The following is a 22,194-nucleotide window of genomic DNA, read 5'->3' as shown; positions in this document are numbered from 1 at the left end:
GAATAAAAAGTTTACTAATTATATTATTTTCAAATAGATCTGTATTTTTAACCGCAAAATTTTCAAAAATAAATGTATCACTTATACACATAAGTTGCGATTGGAATTTAAGAAAAAGTTAGCTTATTTTACTTTTTAACTTACTTTTACTCCAAAAGTGAGTTTTATTGATCCAAAAGTCATTTTTTAGCTTTTTCTTTACAAATTTTCAACAAAAAGTTTTCAGTAAACAAAATAAATTGTTTCTAAACGGATTTATAGTCCATTTGAATTGAAGGAGAAAATAAAGGAGTATAATAAAGTATAATAAATTTAGTCCTAAATTAGTTTATTTTCAACAAACTTTACTCTCTTTCCTCTGCTCCCCCTCCTTCCCCGGGCTCTTAATACTACTCTCCCTCTATCTGTTCCCATGTTTTTATGCCGAATTTTTTAAACAATTTTTTTATTTTAATGTGGATATATTCCCATCCGCACTATATTTTACTAACTGTAGATGACCAAGAAGACACGTTCATAATGTTGACCAAAAAAAAGAAGACACGTTCATAATTAAAAATACCACCGAAAGTCACTTAAATGGTGCGCTACTTTTTCTTTTTGACTTTGAAGTTTGAATGAATGCCAACAACGTAATTCTCACGAAGTATGATGTTCTTAAATCCCATTGAACTGCAGAAATTGGGCCAATGCGCGTTAGTCCTGCCAGTGGAATTGCTTCGAAGCTTGCAATTTGAGTTAGAAATTAGGACGCGTTCTCATCAAAAAAAAAAAAATAGGACGCGTTGCGAATAATCTGACCAGTGCAATCATTACTAATGGTTTAATGGCCACGGTTTATTTCTTACATTTTATTAAAGGTTTTTTTTTTTTTAAGATATAGTTTGAACATATGATATCCGATCAATTAAGCTAATTGAAACTCACATTTCATATGAGATACTTATATTAATGAAAAAAAAGTAAATGGTGTAATGATATTAGCAAACTCAAAAAATAAATAAATGGTCTAATCATTTCTAACCCTTTATTAAATATTTAAAGGCTTCATATGATATGATGTCCTTTTTTTTCCTTTCATAAAATCAATAGTTATAATGGAGAGAGGGATTTGAACTCTATGGATTATGGCTGCTATATGTTTCCGTAAGATAAACTAGAGGCACTAATTGAGCTACAATGCTTTTGAAGTTTCATATGATGTCCTGAAATTAATGTAAATGGAAAAAATAAATCTATCTTTCCTATATAGAAAATGAGAAAATTTAGGGATACATATTTTATTGTATTACTTTTACCACGACTTTGATGTGGTTAATTGTGAATGACCGAGAAAGAATGGTAGGTTCATAACTCCATCTCCATGTATAAGTGATTGTATACACTTAAGTACTTAACAACCAACCATTTTAGAATTTTGGCCAAGAAGAAGAAAGATATACAATATATAAAAAAATCACTCTCCTTAACTCTTCTAGCTAACATGGGAGAAGAATTTTAATTTAATAAAGATTTTATGCAAATACCCCTATTTACACCATCCAATACCATTGGGACACATCATCTTTTATAAATAGAAAAATAAGAGTTGCTACACACAATCACACCCTCATTAATATCATATTCAACTAATAAAATAAAAAAATTAAACCCATTTAATTTGAAAATTAAAAATCCTATTCCCCACTAATGTGAGATGTCATAGTAGACACCACTAGATGTCATGTGAGAAATCTCTCTCTCTCTCTCTCTCTCTCTCTCTCTCTCTCTCTCTCTCTCTCTCTCTCTTACACACACACACACTCTGTCCATCTCCCAATCCCAACTTTTGTAAAACCCACAAATAACAAGCACAACTCATTCTTAACACAAGTTGGATTGATCAAGTTAGACTTTGAATCCATCAAGTTTGGGCCAAATCAACTTCGAATTAAAACACAGAGTCCTAAAAATGAATTGTAAAACTTATGACCCTATTAAACTATTTTATGGAGTAGTTCAACCCAATATGACCATTATTTTTTTTTAAATGCTAAAAAATAACAATATTAATAATAAATGAAAATAAAACTTGGTAATATTGTCTTTATCTTTTTCTCAATAAAAAAATAATAATAATCTAAAATAATAGTTAAGTAATATATAAATTCTTTAGGACCCGTTTGGATTGAGGGGGAATGGAGGGAGAGTATAGTAGAGTTAGCTAAAAATATACTAATTTTAGAACAATTCTAATCTACTCCTCCTCCCTCCCCCTCAATCTAAACGAACCATTAGTTTACACAATCCAAGATTAAATGGTCTATTTGGGATTTGTTTATTTTGCTGAAACTAAAATTTTTTTACTTAAAGTACCATAAATAAAAGTAAAAGTTTGGTACAAATCAACTTTGAATCAAAAAACAGAGTGTCCTAAAAATGAATTGTAAAACTTATGACCCTATTAAACTATTTTATGGAGTAGTTCAACCCAATATGACCATTATTTTTTTTCAAATGCTAAAAAATAACAATATTAATAATAAATGAAAATAAAACTTAATAATATTGTCTTTGTCTTCTTCTCAATAAAAAAACAAAACAAAAAAAAAATCTAAAATAATAGTTAAGTAATATATAAATTCTTTAGGGCCCGTTTGGATTGAGGGGGAATGGAGGGAGAGTAGAGAAGAGTATAATAGAGTTGGCTGAAAATATGCTAATTTTAAAACAATTCTAATCTACTCCCCCTCCCTCCCTCCCCTTCAATCTAAACGAACCATTAGGATCGCATGATTTTACGATTTCACCTCACCAAAACGTTTAGGATCGCACTAGGATCGTAAAAATAATAGGATCGTATGGGATCCTACCGATCCTACCAAAAATATAAATTTTTGGTCTTTTTTTTTTTTTATGAGATAAATTTTTTGTTTTGATGAAGCTTTAAGGGTTTTCATTTTTTAATGTTATGAAGGTATGACTTTTTATTTTTTTTAAAAAAATTATGTTAACCTAAGTAAATATTTTTTAGTTTCTAGTTCACTTGTAATCAAAATGAAGGAATGCTTCATCATTTCTAAATGAAGAATTTGATGTTGGCTTTGCTGCCTTTTAGGCTATAATGTTGTTAAATTTGTTTAATCAACATACTAATTTGTATTCTAATATTATTAAAATATTTTTATATATATAATTTTATCAGTTATGCTTGTATTTGTATATTGATTGATTGATTTTTTTTTAACATGCTCTTTAATTGTTGCTAAGTGGTATAACTTGAATAGTTGAGTATGAAATTGTATCTTGATGTGTTTGCAGCTCTAGTATACAAATATATAATGTTTACATAGATGATGAAATGGATGATGATTAGGAATTTAGGATAGTGGTTATAAGAACCTTAGAATGAGAATAATTAAATGTTCACTTCACCTTAATATTCATCTTGCTTAGATTTCATATTGTAGTTAGCTAGTTTCCATTTGCTAACTTTTTTTGGATTTCAAATTTGGAACTTAGAACTTGGAAAATATTTTCCATATGTTTTGATAAATATTTTGGTATTTGGTTGCTAATTAAATATTTATTGAACTTTTTAAATACATTGGGTCAAAACTTAAATATATTTGTTTCGTTAGTATAGACTTAGCAATGTATGACATGCAAATTATATCATATGGATGAATTTATAATTTACGTGATTATTCAACATACAAAGTCATTATTAATGTGTTTTTTGCTTTAAATCTAAAAATATGTAGGATCTTACGATTCACGATTCGATCCTACGATCTACGATCCCACCTATTTTCAACGATCCTACATATGATCCCAATTTTAACAACCTTCATTTGCTTATTTTGCTGAAACTGAAATTTTTTTTTGCAGAAAATTCTGTAAATAAAAGTAAAAGTTAGTTGAAATAGTTGAGATTCATGAATAATACCAAAAAGTGCAATGGGTCTCATAAATAGTTGCAAAAATAAGTTAAATAGTAATAAGCTAGTCTTTTGAAATAGTTTATTCTTATATATATGCATCACTCTTAACACACTTTAGTAATTGAAATGCAAACTTTTGCGAAGACTGAAAGTCGCTACTCTTCTTGACTTTGAATAAATACCAACGTGGTTTTCACGAAATTATAGTCGCTTTAAATCCTATAGATCTAACGCAGAAGTTTACTTGAAATCTACCCGCATGATCTTTCCTCGAAAATTTCTTACAAGTTCCCTTTTTAATCCTGGCCCACGATTTATTTCTTGCACTTTCTTGTTCGGTATGAGCTCACTAGATAAGTGAAATCAGTAAATGGTGTAATTTCTTAGATTGATTGATATGTGCATGCAAGGCCAAATAATAATTACTCAAGACTCAAGAAAGACAGCCTAATAATAATTAAAAGGAAAATTATTAGTTTACATTAATATTATTACCATGCAAAGTGTAGTAATAATAATTGTAAGAAAAATAATTGTACACTTTCTCCCAAAAGTGATAAAAATTGGCCATATTCTTTGAAAAAAAAAAAAAATCCTAGTGCAATTTCTCTATGAGTCTTCCCCATAATTCAATTGAAGTGAACATCTTGGACATATCTCTAAAAATCCTCCTCATAATTCAATTGAAGTAAATATCTTTCAAATTCCATTAAGGTCGGACGACTTTAAGTCCAGCTCTATATAGCGGACTTGTTGTGTAGCTTGCAATTTAAGTTAGGATGCGTTGCGAAGAATCTTTCCTAGTGCAATTTTTGTCTTACGTTTTATGGCCACGATTTATTTCTTACATTTTATTAAAGGTTTCATATGTGGTGTTTATATTTAGTGAAAAAAGTAAATGGTGTAATGATATTAGCCAAAAAAAAATGGTGTAGTGAGTTACTATGAGTCATTTCTAACACTTTTATTAAAGGATTCATACATTTTCTTTTTTCTTTTTCTTTTATAAATTCTGTAAGGACTCAATTCGTAACGATCCCAAAATGATATTGGGTTCGCACGTTAAGGGTCCAAACAATATAATTTGTAGAGCGTGGGTTTGAAAGGCTAGGCTTTGGTCACCGGACGATGGTTAGTCGTGGTGTTCATATGGAAAATAAACTATGTTCGCTCGAGAAGTCTATCTCCTCGATACGGTCTGGGAGGCTCTGGTTCTTGGCCTTTTTTCCCAGCCCCTTTTCTGGACTGTTTACTTCCCCTTTTATATTAGCTTGCACCCCTCATCCAGCGTCCACGTGTAGGTTCGACTTTCCAGGACTGATACTTGTCCCATCAGCCCATACTCAAAGTGGTTGGGGGTGGTTGTAAAAGCTGAAAAGCATTGCTCTGTTTGACGCAGAGTATTCAATGGCAGTAATGGCAGCTTTTCCTTTGTCCTTTGTCGCCATATTATCCAGGGGTTTTTTTATCAGCGTGGACGTGTTCGGTCATTCCCAAAACTGTTCCTATGCCATTCTTGCCCTTTCTTTTAGGAGGGCTTTGAGGATGCCGAGGATAGAGTCTTCCTTGGCTATGTCTCAAGGCTACTTGGGCTTTTATTGTATGTCATCGACTATACCTCACCTCGGCTCGGGCCTTGGGCCCTACGGTAAACTGGGCCAGGGCCACAATTTCTTTGGCCCCACAATAGCCCCTCAAAATCCTGCTACCCGACCTCTTGGTCGGGGAGGAGGGTTTTGGTGATATTGGGCTTGTATTATGGCTCGCCCAGCTTTATCCCTCATTAATGTCGGTGTCTCTTCATCTGCCTAGAAAATGCGCCGGGTTACGAGACATTCTTTTAGATTTACTCACGATGTGCTCCTGCCGTTTCCGTGTACGAGACGCGTCTTTAATAACTTCCCTTTACGAGGCCAATCAAATCTGACGGCTATAGACGGCGTTGGGGAGTTGAGTGGATACTATCTCGTTTGCAGCTCTTCTTGGAAATCTGTATGGATTAAATGCCACTAAACTTGCTTTCCATATAAGAAGCAAGGCAAGAGGATACTTCCTTTACATAGAGACCCTTTAATCTTTCTAAAGTCTTAAACCTCCAGCTGCACTCAAAGTTTTCCTTATCAGCGCAATCAAACCTTAGAGTGTGATATGTCGGAGGTAAAAGCGGGGACGAAGGAACCACACCCTCTCCAGAAGCATCGTGTCCCTCCGAAGCTTAAGATGGCTCGGTCAGGACAGGGTAGGCAGAGACTCAAGATATTTTTCATCTTCCTTCAGCCAAAATTCGAAACAGGTGTTAATCGCATCAAATTGTTGGTGCAACTGAGCTGGAGTTGCTCATCATCAGTACCATCCGCTCTCTTTTGAGCATAGCTAATATGGTACCAGCATGATAGGAGTCAAGGCTGACGCAGGGATTAAGTATCCCTGCTTCTTCCTCTCTTCCTTCACTGGTGCCTCCTTTTGCCTCCCTTTCTTCTTCTTTCCCATCACCGGATCCATCCTGGTGCTTTTACTTCTTCCTCTTCTTCTCCTCATCCATCAAAGGGGGTCACCCTCTCATACATAATCGCTACTGGAGCAGTGTTTAGAAAGATTTGTCGTTTCCTTGTATCTTTTTATTTTTGCTTTTGTAATTAGCTTCCTGTATAGGCTTGTTTAAGCCCCTCATTGTACGTTGTACTACTTCTTTATATTAATAAAGTTGACATTATTTTATTCTATGTATTATTTCTTTTCTGCAATAGTTATGCTATGAATGGATGTGCTATTATATGATTATATTTTTTATTATTCCGAACGATACTTAGGGCTGAAACCCCTGTTAAGAAAAAGATATCTTTATGAGTTTATTGAAACTATTCGGCACAATAATGCCAACCTGGGAAAACGATACTTAGGGTCGAGGCCCTCGTTAAGAAAAAGATATTATTCCGAGCTTATTGAAACTATCCGGCAAAATAATGCCGACATGAAAAAACGATACTTAGGGCCGAGGCTCTTGTTAAGAAAAGGATATTATTCCGAGCTTACTGAAACTATCCGGCACAATAATGCCGACCTGAAAAAGGTTACATACCCAAGACTAACCAAGATGACAGCTGAATGCTCGGTACTGTGTAGGAGGTAATCATCCGAGGAGGGGTAACCCAAAATGAGCTGCCCATGCGGGTCACCAAGTACTAGGGTGCTTTGCCACCTTCTTAATATCCTTCATAGCCTTTAGCCATTTTTGGCATCTGGTCCGAGGATTGAAGTACGATCGTACCGAACTTAAACACTCGTTTGCATCAGTTCCCTTAGAATTGAGGATCCGAGGACAGGTCGGGATCTTCATTCCGTCTAGGACTTAATCCGACTTTTAGTATATAATCATCCCATAGGTCTGAGTAATCTAGAATTCTCCTTAATTCGTTGGTTTCTCCATGGGTTTGAGTCCGAGGACCATGCAATACCTTGGTTCTGTCCAAAACTTAGTTTTTTAAGTAGTTGGTTTCCCCATAGGTTTGAGTCCGAGGACCATGCAATACGTTGGTTCTGCCTAAAACTTAGCTTTTTAAGTAGTTGGTTTCCCCATAAGTTTGAGTTCGAGAACCATGCAATACCTTGGTTCTGTCCAAAACTTAGCTTTTTAAGTAGTTGGTTTCCCCATAGGTTTGAGTCCGAGGACCATGCAATACCTTGGTTCTGTCCAACACTTAGATACTTTCATTAAGTTTGGGGAGATTAGCTCTTCAGCCAAGGTATGGGACATTGGTTTGGGGGGATTAGCCCCTCGGCCAAGCCCCTAGAACCATCCGCGCTACTGGCACTTCAAAGCGTAGCCCCTAATGGAAAAACATAGCCACTAGTGGAACTTTATGTTAGGGCACTACAACGGGCTGTTGGAAATGATGGGGGGACTTTCTCGACCCACCGCCTGTGCCAACACACAAGCCTTCCCACAGACGGCGCCAATTGTAAGGACTCAATTCATAACGATCCCAAAATGATATTGGGTTCGCACGTTAAGGGCCCAAACAATATAATTTGTAGAGCGTGGGTTTGAAAGGCTAGGCCTTGGTCACCGGACGATGGTTAGTCGTGGTATTCATACGGAAAATAAACTATGTTCGCTCGAGAAGTCTATCTCCTCGATACGGTCTGAGAGGCTCTGGTTCTTGGCCTTTTTTTCCCAGCCCCTTTTCTGGACTGCTTACTTCCCCTTTTATATTAGCCTGCACCCCTCATCCAGCTTCCACGTGTAGGTTTGACTTTCCAGGACTGATACTTGTCCCATTAACCCATACTCAAAGTGGTTGGGGGTGGTTGTAAAAGCTGAAAAGTATTGCTCTGTCTGACGCAGAGTATTCAATGGCAGTAATGACAGCTTTTCCTTTGTCCTTTGTCGCCATATTATCCAGGGGTTTTTTTTTCAACGCGTATGTGTTCGGTCATTCCCAAAACTGTTCCTATGCCGTTCTTGCCCTTTCTTTTAGGAGGGCTTTGAGGATGCCGAGGACAGAGTCATCCTCGGCTATGTCTCAAGGCTACTTGGGCTTTTATTGTATGTCCTCAGCTATACCCCACCTCGGCTCGGGCCTTGGGCCCTAAGGTAAACTGGGCCAGGGCCACAATTTCTTTGGCCCCACAAATTCAATAGCTTATAATGAGAGATGGAGGATTTAAACCTTATATGTATACACTAGATGTGCTAATTGAGCTACAAGCCTCTTAGAGTTTCATATGATATTCTTAGATTAATGGAAATGGAATAAATAAAAATATATCCTATATAAAATATGAGAAAATTTAGGGACAACTTTTGCTGCATTACTTTTACCATAAATTTGATATGGTTGATTGTGAGTAATGGAAAAAAAGTAGTGAATTTATGTTTAATTGATTGTCTACATTTCTTTCTCAAAAAAAAAAAAAAAAAAAAAAAAAAAAAAAAAAAAAAAAAAGGGAAAAAAAAGAAGAGAAGAGTCTAAATTTAATAAGGACGGGGTGTAAACCCTTCGGTTTACACCAGCCAATAAGAACATGCCACATCAGACTTTTACTTAAATTTATAGTAATATCAATACATCCTAATACATCTAATAACATCTCAAAAAACAAAACCAAAAAACTCACGTTTTCCCTAAAATATCAATCTCTCCTCAGTTCCTGTATCTCCAGGCACAATCCTCGCTGGACCTCCATTTGCCACCTCACTACCTCACCGGACAACCCATTAAAATCCAATATAATTCAATATTTACTAACAAAAACAAGCAAATAAAAAAGAAAACCTATTGCTGTGTAAAGTCTGAACACACTGTCTCATCGAACTGGAGAAGTCGCCTGAAACATACTGAGACTGAAATGTGTTTTTTTTTTTTATAAACACTGAAATGTCTTTTTATATGACAAAACTCAAATAAAATGTTTCTGTCCAAGACTTCCATGGAAGTCTTCCAAGTAATCTGTAATAAACAAATGAAATAAAAAGGAAAACTTAGATTAACAACACTCCAAATACAAAATCATACCCAATCACACTAAGATTCATTGAGATTTGAGATTCATACCCATCACTCCAAATACGAATCTCAAACTCAATTTTTCTTCTTCTTCTACTTATTTTTAATTAATTAATTAATTTATTTCAAAGGTTAGAACAATCACACTAAAGATTTGAGGTTCATTCATATAAGCTGAGATTCACCATCGCTCATGGCAATTGTGGTTACCAGTGAAGGAGTAAGGCACTGCTGATCATGGTAGTTGCAGTTACCAGTGAAGGAGCAAGACAGTGGGAACAGAGAAGAGGAGAGAGAGACAAGACCGGTATGGACAAGACAATAATGATGGTGACCACTAGTGAGCGACGGCAGCAGCGAGCAAGGGTTGCTCAACCATGGCTAATGGTTTTTGTGGTCAGAGAATGGGTCTGAGGGAGACGATGAATAGGGTTTTGGGGGCTTTAATCAAGTGTTACCAAATATATTAGTCTTTGATGCTCTGTTTTAAAAATTCTGATGTGGCATTTGTATATTGGATGGTGTAAATAAGGGGTTTTACACCTTGTCCTTATTAAATTTAATCTCTTGATGTAAATACCCCTATTTAAGCCATTCAATAACAATGTGACATACCAGTTTTTTATGAATAGAAAAATAGGAGATACTGCACACCAACCACGCCCTCATTGATATCATATTCAACCAGTATAATCGAAAAATTAAACCCATTTGATTAGAAAATTATAAATCCCATTCACTACAAGTGTGAGATGTCATCATTGTCACCACTAGATCTAAGGAGAGTTTTTGGTGTTGTTTAAGACACCACTAGAGACGTCATTGTTGATTGAGAAATTCAAAATTTATTGAGAATTTACTCTCTCTCTCTCTCTCTCTCTCTCTCATTGTCCGTCCATCCCCCAACCCCAACTTCTACGACACCCACATAGAACAACTTTAACTCATTCCTAGCGTGTGTTAGGGGAATGACTATAAGGTAGCTTTTTGCTTATTTTATGTATTGTTTGCCAATTCCACACTACTTTTTGTATCAATTTTATTTTAAATAATCTAACTTCTAGCCTTTTGAAAATAAGTTAGCTTTTAATTTTTTGTATCATATTATACAGATAAATCGTCAAAAATAAGCAATTCTCAAATAGACACTTAGCATGAGTTGTGCCGTTCAAGTTACGGTTTGAATTGGTCAAATTTGGGCTAGATTAGGTTTAGGTTAGAAATGGATTGTCCTAAATGAGTTGTAAAACTTATGACCTTAATATGGTATTTTATGGGTTAGGTCATCCCAATACAATCCATATTTTTTTTTCAAATGCAAAAAATAATAATATTAATAATAAATGAAAATAATAATATAATATTTCCCTACTTTTCGATAAAAATAAATAATATAAAATAATAGTTAAATAACATAAAAATTCTTAAGTTTACACCGTACAAAACTATTAAATTGAAGCATTTAAGCCTCGACCTAATTAAGAAAGAATCTATGAGCGTGTGTGAGAAGGAAAAAAAAAATTGGAAAAGAAAAATGCAAGTTTTGAAAGTGTAAAACATGTTTACACAAAATAATAAAGCCAAAACAAGCAAAAAATGAAAAAGAAAAATCCCTTTAAAAAAAGCTGGCTAACCTAACTCACCATTTTAACGAGTCAGTTCAAGTCAACCCTTTTTCATGGCCCATGGGTCCAAATACTCCTGACCCATACCCATATATTTACTCTTAGTTTGGACGTGTTATAAGTCCAAATCCAATTTTGCTAGGTGTAATCTTAAGTGGCACTACAATTTACTTTGTCTTTGAAGAAGTCAGGGGTTTGACATGGCGCTAAAAAAATGCAGTTTCAATAATTGTAAATCCGTACGTTAAGTGGAAAATCACTATTGGAGGGTGTAATATGGGTATTCACATCAAATCATTATTGAATTTAATCTATTTTCTGTTTATATTCGGGGTATATGTCAGCCAGCTTCGGTAGATCTAGCCATCTACGCATATTGGAAAACACATTAAAGCATAGAGAAAATATACTTGGTGATATTCTCCAAAAAAAAATATATATATATACATGGTGATAACTGATAAAACAGTTACGTACAATTGCAGAAATACTGTCTGTTTGTGGACCTTCGGAACCATATCAATAAAAGATATTCTTGTTTGGAACTTCGGAACCTATTTGTCCTATATCTGCTAGACTAAATGGTCCCTCAATTATGTGGACCTTTAAGCTTTTTTTTTTTTTTTTTAGTGTATACCTTTTAGCTTATTATTACGCTATTAATTGCATCCTCATATTTGTTTTACTACGTTGTAAAAGAGTTTGGTTTCCTTTTGTCATAATGGCATGTGAAGAACATGGTGATTTATTTAAATTAAATTGGCACGTACGAACATATATGTTTATAAATTATAATGCAGATCTTTTGGAAAATATTCCATTGGGCAAATAAAAGGTGGAATATTTGGTTACCACTTAGCAATAGAAAAAGGTGGAATTTTTGTTTAAAAAGAAACGATTTTTCTGGACCAAAGCTTCTCAATAGAACCAGTTCTTTCATCAATTGATCAGATTTCCTTCCGAATGTCACTGAGTTGCCAATTGCCATCTAGAACCAGTCATTTCATTGTGTTCAAAAACAAACACCTTACTCCTCTCTCATCATATGGCACATTTTCTTTGGCTTATTCACACTATCATTTCCTGGTTTAAATCACCACAGGAATAAACCAATTCACCAAAATTCCATATCTTTGGATAACCAATTCGCCAATGCTTGAACTGAACTCGCATCCTCTCTCAATTCTTTCTAAATTATAAGGCAAGAAAATGAAGCTATTAAAAATTTAAACCACATAAATTTTTACAGTCTCAGATGTTTCAAGAAAGGGAATATTAAAAAAAATCATCATAAAATCTAAAATCTATATAAAATTAAAGAAACATTTTGGAACCTGCAATCTGTAGGGGAAACATATCGACAAAGATATTCTTTGGCCATCTATCTGGGTAAGTGGTTTGGCCCTTGGAGACTTGGGGATTTGGAGTCAACATGGTCTCCTCAATAATTGCATCCTTATATATGAAATTATGAATATATGATGGCACGCATGTGAAAGAACATGGTAATCTAAGTTAAATTGGCAAGTACTGAGATTTATTAAACAAATCAACACAAGTTTTTATTTTTGTTCATAATGCGCCCCTCATCCTATCATGACATTTCTCTTCTTTCTCATCTTATCATATTTTAGGAATAAGCTAATAAGATCTAATATATGTTGGACTTAATGGTCACATACCTGAAGAAAGAGGACATGCATCATGATCAGATGAGTGCATGATTGAGATGCTTTTCTGAGTTATGTAATTTGTGTAACTCATGCTTCTATCCGTGTGCTAGATCATTCTTTCAGTTTGCCACATACCTTACTTCCGTGATGATAAATATTAGTTGTTTCTGTATACTTCCGTTATCAGTTAGTGTTTTAGTAAAATGTTCTTGTTGTGGTGTGGTTGGACAGTTGTTACATGCTGAACCACTAATTGAGGCCTCCTTAAAAGACATCGTGAACATTTTGACATTTTGGATTGTTTTTGTTGCAGAGTATTTCAAATCCGGTTTATCTTTTCTAAGGAATTGTGCTGCGTCAAGGTGCCAAAGGAACTGGAATGAAATCTATAGAACTAGCACTCTCCATGTGTGACATTGTTGACATATATGGTTCCACGGTTGATCCTGGTTATATTAAACGGTTAGCTAACTTCTGATTTTCTAGCTTATATTATTTTACTTTTCATCAATTGACAACCTGCTGATGTCCTTGTTATTTGCATCTGTATCTCAATTAATTGTTATTTGCCATTGCCTTGTATGCTGGCTGGATATATTTTTTGATTTGTATCATGATCTCATTAAATTCAGGTTTCCTTATTTGCATGTTACTCTATGTTGCTATCTTTGTATTCTAGCTAATATATGTCATGATCTTTATGGTAGGACGCGATACTTCTCTACACCAAGGAAGGGGCACAATCCACGTCAAGGGAGAGCATACTATCAGCTTCTAGAATGCCTTGGTGAAAGGATATTCTCTCTTTCTCCATTTTACTCTTTTCTCCCCTCTGAGAAGCTATCATACGCTCTTATTACCTCAGGCCCATATGCACCAATTATTCTCTCCAAATGACTAGGATTCATGTCTGTCAGGTTATTAGGATCCATTCTCCCATGAGATCCAAGAGGAAGTAAGACTGGTCAGATGTACCTAGTCGAGATATGATTAGCAGAGCTCACGCTGCAGCTTTGCGCTTAAAGAAGAGTCAAGGTAGTCAGGTGGGTGATTTGGGCCAGTTTGGTAGTTGTAAGGTGTGGGGCAATGTGGAGCCTGACAGCAACGGACCCATCTCAGGATCTCCAGACATGAGCGATGTCAGGAAGTACTCAAATTACAGTAAATGGGAAGTCGGATTCATATCCCGAGCAATACCTAGGGTATTGCACGGTGTGCAATACCTCAAATTCCAGCCATCCATTTAATCTAATGGCTTAAGTCTTTGACACCTCACCAATCCAAGCTGGCAATCCGTGTGCTCAGCTCTTTGCCAATTCAATTTGCTCTCTCCTCACTGCCTCCTGCCTAAGCTTCTCATCAGATTCAAAAAAATTCAAAATATTTCTCTCTTCCACAAAACTTTTGTCTATGGCTGAATCTCCATGGCTATAGCTAGCAGCCACCAAATCCCTCACCACCACCGGTGATGCTTGCCGCTATGGCTTTCTCCTCGTCTCACTCTCTCTCTCTCATCTGGGTTTATCTGTTTTCTCCTTCTCTCAAGCCCAGCCATGGCCGAGCTTCTGCTTCCACTCACACCTATCGCCGTTGGCGGTGCCTCTCATCGGCGTCACAACCACTGGTGGCCGCGGGTCCAGCTTTATTCTTTATTTTCTTTTTTCTTTTTTTCAATTTTTATTTGCCTTTTAGACAAGACCGAAACCCCTTTGACACTCATTTTGTTTCAATTTTGATTAGCTTGATGAATGGGTTTTCTTGTTTGGATTTCTGGTATTAGCAATAACTGTTATTATTGGCATTTTTAAAGCTGGTTTTTGGGTGGGCATTGAAGATGTTTGTTAAAATGCTTCATAGAGTTTTAGTTTATCTCTCTGTATTGTGCCTTGCTATTTTTTGGATTTTTTTGCTAAAACTGTGATGCTATGTGTATGGAAATTGGATTTTTTTTCTTATTAGCTTGATTAGTGGGTTTTCTTGTTGAGTGTAAAGCTTGATGGTTTTGCTTGAGTTTGAAAATTGGGGCTTTGCAATATGGCTGAATCTGTTTTGATTGAATGAAAATGGATTTCCAATATCGTCACTACAGGTACAGCGGTCTTGTTGGTGATGCACTCGGCAATTTCAATAACACCTAAAGTATTCTTTCTTTTTTATTTATTTTGATTTGTTTTTTAGTTCCTTTGATACTCGTGGATTTTTGTGATGATTATGGTTAGATATTGATCAAATGATGTAGATTTAATGAATTTTGTGTTTGGTCTTTAGGATTCCATAGTCGATTGAGTCCTCAACTTAGGTTCATTATTTGTGCATTCCAATTGTTTGGTAATTTGTCCCAATGATTATGTGATATGTGCTTTCTGTTCAATCTGGTGGCGCTGTTGCTGGTAGATGCCAGAGTCTATTCTAATCCTTTTTTCTGATCCAATTTGGCTTTAAATGACTTGGTTTTGTATTATTAGTCTTGCTGTTATGTAAGCTAGCAATATTTGTTTCAGGTGAGAAAGAAAAGGCATAAACATCAAACTCAACCTATACCTTGTTTTAATGACCTTCATTTTAATTAAGTCTAGGATTATATCACATGGCAGAGCAGCTTGAGGCTCCATTAGCTTCACTTGGCTGGGGAAATATTCAAAACATAGTTTATAGATTGAACATTTTATACACAGATTTAGATTTGTTATTATCAACAAGAATAGGCAAATAAAAACAGTTTAATTATTGGGCTCTCCTTTTTTTTAGGATCAAAATGTTCGACCTGATGAAAAATTGAATGAAATCTAAATGCTTGCTAATGACTTCTCTCATTGTATTTCTAATGACTTTATGGCCTTCACATCTAGTTTTATCTAATTTCTTTTTTAATTTTCTCAAACAGATGTAAGGGATCAAAAATGTGTTACAAGTTTTAAGTTGCAACCTTGACTACTTGTTTGTAATATAATGATGTTTATATATATAAAAAAAACTAACTCAAATTTGCATATGAATTGAAGGATATGCAATGCGGACCTTGTTTGTGATCATTTGTCCACAAACTATTTCTTTTTTCTTTTTGTGAGAAGCAATTTATTGTGTACAATTTTTGTTTTTTTTTTTTCATTGATGTTAACAAAACACAAATTTACAAAAATAAATTACACAGGCGCACATGTTTCTTTAATGATAAAACGAGAATTATAATTTGTATAAATTGCACATAGGTGCAGAATTTTTTTTTTTTTTTTTTATTAATAACAAAATGAAGATCATAATCTGCTCATGAATATATCTCGCACAAATCACTAGTACATCATTGCCAAACTAATTGGTATATGAACAATCATTAGAGCACTTAGCCAAAGTTTAAAAAACATGATTCTAAACTAAAAAAAATTGCTTGATGTTGTGGACCACCCATTCTCTCCACATGCAACACTTCTCTGAGTTGAGGATCTCTTGCACCATCAATTTTTGTGGCTGGAGCTTGCAATACTTGATCTCCTCTCTTGAGGAGATGATAGTGCAACACTTGCAAATGATCCTTCCTGACCTAATGCATTACTTGTACAGGACATCTACAAGAAAGCAATTACACATAACACAAATGTAAAAAAAACAAATGTAATATTTGAAAGAAATAATCAATGAATCATTTCTAATATTTTTGAAAGAAATAATCAAGAAAAAAAAATATGTAAAACATCAATAAATCATATAGCAAGCTTAGTATTAGATGTATTAAATTATTCTATCGTGCATTTAAATTATAGCTAAAACCTCTAGTGTATTTCTGCCAAACTTGAGAGGTTTTACATAACCAAATAAGATTTTAATCAAATCTCAATTGATCGTTAGTCGAAGGCGTAAAAAATACCAGGGTTAACTTCATAGTCTGTATTCACATATCTTCATTCCACCTTACATAACTAATGTTTTTTTGAGTGTGTGCATATATATGGGAAGCCAGTATGCTGGTGTATTAAGTGGTTTTCACAGTTTTAACATTCTATTCCTTTAGCCATACACATAGGCAAGGTTCTTCATTTGGACCAATTAAGTCTTTTGGTAACATTTTATCAGAAATTTCACTTGACAAGGTTCTTCTACTGCCTATTACCACGTTCTATCTAGAAATTTTTGTGTATAATTCATCCAAATGGCACAAAAGAGTATGTTTACAAGAATTGTTTTGGTTATTCAGATATTTTACTGATGAACAAACATATTACATCTAGCAGAGTAAAGCTACTCTGAAACTCACAGTCCTTCAAGGACAACCTAACAAAGATTGCTAGCTTACATAACAACAAGACTAATAATACAAAACAAAGTCATTTAAAGCCAAACTAGATCAGAGACAAGGATTAGCATAGACTCCGGCATCTACCAGCAACAACCCCACCAGATTGAACAGAAAGCACATATCACATAATCATTAGGACAATTTATCAAACAATTGGAATGCACAAATAATGAACCTAAGTTGAGAACTCAATCGACCATGGAATCCTAAAGACCCAAGTGATACTTCAAATTAGAATGTAAAAGACATCAGTAAAGTTATTGAGGATGATTTGTATTCATTGATCTTTGAGAGAGAATAAAGTCATAAATGATAAGATTTTGATTTAGTTATTATTGAAATATGCAAAACTTATTAACGCTGAAACAACTATCCATTTTTCAATTACCTGAATTATATGACAAAATAAGGTTTCAATCATGAGTAGACCTCTACTGGTGGGACAAACAAAATTACTAAAATCGTCTAAAAATCTTATAAGACTTAAAGGGGGACATTTCAGGGCTAATTGGAAGCTAAGCAATTCTGGTATTAAGGGTTCAATGTAGCTATTGAGTATTGACACTGACCTACATAGTCATTGACTCATTTACAATCTCCACCCTAACCCACAAATATTTTTGCAATATCAACACCTTAATTCAAGATTAACTTGCAATGCCCACACCAATATCTAATATCAGTATTAAAATGCAAAATTTAGTAAAGGCCCACTTGGGTGAACATTACAAATTAATTTTGATACATTAGAGCACACTACCACATAAACCAGCCCACTGATTTGGTAAATTCAACACTAATTTTGACTGGTAAATTGATCTCCAATCTGGGTATTGAATATATATTGATCACAAAAATTTATAGTTTAGGATGGACATTACAAATAATCCTATAGTTTATGGTGGATAGTTACAATAAACCCAAGTATCAAAAAGTAACCTTTTTCAACTCAAATTATGTTTTGCCTAAATATTCCAATGGATAGGGAAATTTAGCCCAATGAAAAATGGTGATTTTCTTTTGGGTATAAGAAATAACTAATACATATCTTGGGCAAGATTAGAAAGTCAGCTCATTAAGGAAAAGAATAAAGAGTATGCCATTCAAAGAAGAAGAAGAAGAAGAAAACAAAAACTGGTATTTGAGTTGATGAACTCACAGAGTGGAAATGGCGAGTCCTAGATCGAGATTGAAGCGTGCATGGTGGAAAGAAGCAGAGGAGTTTGAGGTTATTCTTCTGACTTCTGTCTTTCTGTGTTCTGTTCTTGTCTTGCTCGATCTTCTTCTATGTTGTGATGGACCCGTGGTGACTACCACAAAGGCGCTTGGCTTCAGAGAGAACTTCACTCCATGAGAGTTGGGACTTGGGACAGCTTCACACACGAGAAAGAGGGAGTGTGAGTGTTTGGGGGTTTGGTTTCAAATGCTAAGTTTCGGTGTTTGGGTATGAGCTGGGGCTGCTATGACAATGGATTGAAGGAGAGGCAGAGACGGCAGCTACGCAGGGGAAAGAGAGAGAAAAAAACTTGATTTTCTGTTTGGTTACTCAGACTTTTACCAGAAACAGTGGGCAGGCTGTGAATTTTTTGAAGGGTAAAATAGACTTTTTGTTATTTGGTGAGGTGTCAAAGATTTAAGCCATTAGATTGAATGGATGGCTGGGATTTGAGGTATTGCACGGGATATGGATCCATGGGAAGTCATGCCTTTTAAAAGTCTTAGGAAGGAAGCATAAGATCACTACATGCAAATGCAAGGTGTCTCCTTGTACAAAATGGATGGCAATAAATTGGATGATCTAGTATGTGTTAGGCATTCCTTAAAATCTGAGGTATAAGCGATGTGGGTAATTCTTTGTGATCTTACACTGATTGTGGTTGAGAGCAGGCCCGACTGGGTATACCTATATTCTTAAACGAAAATTAGGTTAACTGATTGTTTGTGGTCTTATACTGAACATGACTATTGTCCACTTTCAACAAATTTTGTTGGCAACAGTGGCAAAATGAAATCTCAAGTTTTGCTAATGCAAATTACATGGATGTTGCGTGAGATTTCACTGATGGGATTCTTCTTGCTTAGTGGAGATACTTTCATGTTGATATTAAGAGTTGAGTTTATGGAGTGCAGATGTGATCATAGGTTTTTGGTCTGCTCTAAGTTGGGCTTCAATGAACGTTCTTGTAGTCAATAGAAAACAAGAAATTTGTCTAGTAGAAGGAATGGAAGTTTGTATTCTTTTTTAATTTTAGAAGCTATTCCAAGCTAGTAGTGCCTTGTATCTTGGTTTTGGGACATGCTCTCTCTCTCATCCTTTTACTAATAGTTTCTAGGACATGCTTATTTTGGTGGAGTGATGTCTCGGCCATGGGGCTTGATTTGTTTTATTGTCTAATTTTGTGTTCCAGCAAGGTTGTCGCGGTTTGAGATTTGGAATTATTGCCCGCCACCATGAGGAGATATAAATTCAAGGGAAAAGTTAACAAAAGAAACATTTTTTAAAATGTAACTATTCATGGTAAAAGAAAAAAGATAATTAACTTCTTCTTTTTTTAATAGCTTTTTATATTTTCCGTCAAAGTGGGTATTAAATTTTTTCTAAAATGATCTATTAACAAATGTCCTATACAAAAACTTTGATGAAAGACTTTCTTGCATGACGTAATACGAATTTTCCCTTAAATCATTTATTGAGGAAGGGACGAAACAGAGGATTGTGTGTCTTTGGGAGTAGATAGCAAGGGAGGTTTTATTACTACTTGTTTTTACTAATTGAAATTTGTCTCTATTATTGCTGATTCTTATGGAATAACTTGAACTAGTGTCGAGCATCAAGCATATAAATCAACCTTTGTAACTTCCGCGATTGGTTATGGAAATTTTAGATGTGTGGCATTAGAAAAGCGGAAAAGACATAAATTCCATGTTGCAAAATACAAGTTACAAATCATAAAGAACAACACATACAACTTGCACAAGATTCTTAAGGTATTCTTATTGTAACACAACAGTTTTTGCCATATAAGTTCGTCAAACAATATGGTTCTCAACTGAAAAACAAGCACTTCCTTATTGAGTTTCACTCTCTCCATTCCTTATTGAGTTTAACTCTCTCCAATCGTATAATTTTCTTGGTTCCTCAATTGCCACAGTGAAACTGAATGTAAGGGGTTCGTTACCGGTTTCTTGTGAGAGAGAAATTCTTGGGACACCCATTTCATTGTCGGCCTGGACTTTGGTTTAGTGTGTAAGCAAGCAAATGAAATTGCAGCAATAAGAAAAACATCCTTTGCAACTAAACGGTTTGGAGGTGGGAGACGTTGGTCTAATATTTCATTTAACATCACACTTTGTGATGTTGAAAACGATGTCATGAGCTCGCCTGGATGTCTTCCCATTAATATTTCTAATGCCACCACTCCAAAGCTATAAACATCACATTTTTCAGTCACCACCATAGTATAGGCCAATTCTGCATACATGAGAAAAAAAAATGAAAAGTATGAAAAGATGTAATGTCTTTCATTTACCTTTAATCTTAATGTTTTACTTTTATTTCTATATACTTATTTTATGAAGACACTGGACAACTTGCTAGTATATAAAATTTCCATTGTGAAAGTGATATTTTCCATTATGCATACATGGTCCTATCAGATAACAAACAATAAAGTAAGCTAAATAGCATAAAATGTAGAAAGCTCCATGCATGGCAAACCTTTTAAAATAATAGTTGGGAGTATCACAAAAAGAATATTAATTTACCTGGAGCAAGATAACCATAAGTCCCAGCAACTAAAGTTTGATTGGAGGAATTAGGATCAAGACATTTAGCCATGCCAAAATCAGAGACAAAACCCTCCAATTTAGAGTTCAATAGTATATTGTTGCTGGTTATATCTCGATGAACAATTGCTGGAGCACATTCATGATACATGTAACATAAGGCATGTGCTATACTTTTGATGACGTTCATCCTCTTCATCCAATCAAATTCCATAGCCTCATCATCATTGCTTAGGACAGAAAACAAGCTTCCCCTTTCCATATACTCATAGATTAAAAACATGCATCGATTATGCAAACAGTAGCCAAGAAGTTTAACAATATTTCGATGTCGGATTGCTGCTAACATTTTGACCTCATTTTTGAAACTCTTGTCAAATGTTGGGTTCTCAGCCTCCAAGCGATGAAGTTTCTTTATGGCAACTACTTTACCACTAGGCAATTGTGCTTTGTAAACACTACCATAACCGCCTGTCTCGATGCAGCAGCTAATGCAAAGTCCTTTGTTGCTTCGATGATGTCTTCATATGCAATTTTTCCATCATAATTCCATATTGAAAATAAGTCACCATTCTTTGTTTCACTTGACTCATATTTAGTTTTCTTATCCCCACGTCGAGAGAGGAAAAAAAACCCAACAAGTAAAACCACAAGGAAAAAGCTGAGGGGAACAACAATTTTTATTAGGTGGACAATTGATTTGTTATTGTTTGGGGAAGATGGAAAGCAAGGAGGGAAACCTTTGATGTCACCGCATAAATCTTTGTTGCCAATAAATGTGTAAGGTGAACAATTTAAGTAGCCATTTGGGATCTGACCATGCAACGAATTGTATGAAAGGTTTATTTCTTTTATTGAAATAGAAAAAATGGGAATGTTTCCAGTAAGATTATTGTAGCTAAAATCCAAGAGCTCTAAAGATGGTGAATCCCCAAGTTCAAATGGAATATCTCCGCTGATGTTGTTATGACTTAGGTCAATAGCATTTAAGAAATGAAGATCACTAATGTGGGAGGGAATGTTTCCAGTTAAGTAGTTGTGGCTTAATGTCAAGTGTCTCAAGCTCTGGCAATCAATTATTTCAGTGGGGATGGAGCCACTGATTTGATTCCAATAGAGGGACAGAGTTTCCAAAGCATCTAAACGATTGATAGTTCGGGGAATGAAACCACTAAGGTTATTATAGCTGAGATCTAAAAATCGTAACAAATAAAGGTTGCTTATGTGAAATGAAATGTTTCCTGTTAAATGGTTGTGGCTTAAATTTAAGTTGTGCAACAAAGAGCAATTAACTATTTCTATAGGAATGGAGCCACTAATTTGGTTACAAGCAAGGGACAAAGTTCTCGAGTTAGTTAAATTACCTATTGTGAAAGGGACTTGACCAGC

At 34.9% G+C, this 22,194-nt stretch overlaps 2 protein-coding genes across 17 annotated transcripts in view; one reads left to right on the top strand and one right to left on the bottom strand.

Annotated features, from left to right (window-relative positions):
* LOC126715135 (MDIS1-interacting receptor like kinase 2-like) overlaps positions 1-22,194 on the bottom strand; it is a 99,284-nt gene that overhangs the window by 64,917 nt on the left and 12,173 nt on the right. The window contains exon 2 of one of the 3 annotated variants that reach the window (XM_050415580.1): positions 19,935-20,491. The exons of the other annotated variants lie outside the window; for them this stretch is intronic. Coding sequence (XP_050271537.1) covers positions 20,124-20,491 — 368 coding nt within the window. The 3' untranslated portion in view covers positions 19,935-20,123. Of the gene's footprint in view, positions 1-19,934; positions 20,492-22,194 lie in introns of those variants that run through there. 3 annotated transcript variants of the gene reach the window in all.
* The window catches only part of LOC126715137 (sialyltransferase-like protein 1), a 101,605-nt gene that overhangs the window by 71,249 nt on the left and 8,162 nt on the right, over positions 1-22,194 (top strand). For 2 of the 14 annotated variants that reach the window (XR_007651806.1, XR_007651805.1), the window contains exon 12: positions 18,851-18,945. The exons of 5 other annotated variants lie outside the window; for them this stretch is intronic. Coding sequence is in view for 5 of the 9 variants with exons in the window: in XM_050415589.1 (XP_050271546.1) it covers positions 13,704-13,804 (101 nt within the window). In the remaining 4 variants the exon portion in view is untranslated. Of the gene's footprint in view, positions 1-13,645; positions 13,894-18,850; positions 18,951-22,194 lie in introns of those variants that run through there. 7 more of the 14 variants (XR_007651809.1, XR_007651808.1, XM_050415589.1 and 4 more) reach the window with 6 other exon arrangements.

The sequence above is a fragment of the Quercus robur genome, chromosome 2 (assembly GCF_932294415.1).
Source record: "Quercus robur chromosome 2, dhQueRobu3.1, whole genome shotgun sequence".
NCBI lineage: Eukaryota > Viridiplantae > Streptophyta > Magnoliopsida > Fagales > Fagaceae > Quercus > Quercus robur.
Note: the sequence above shows the minus strand (reverse complement) of the source record. Positions and strands in the feature narration are given on the sequence as shown.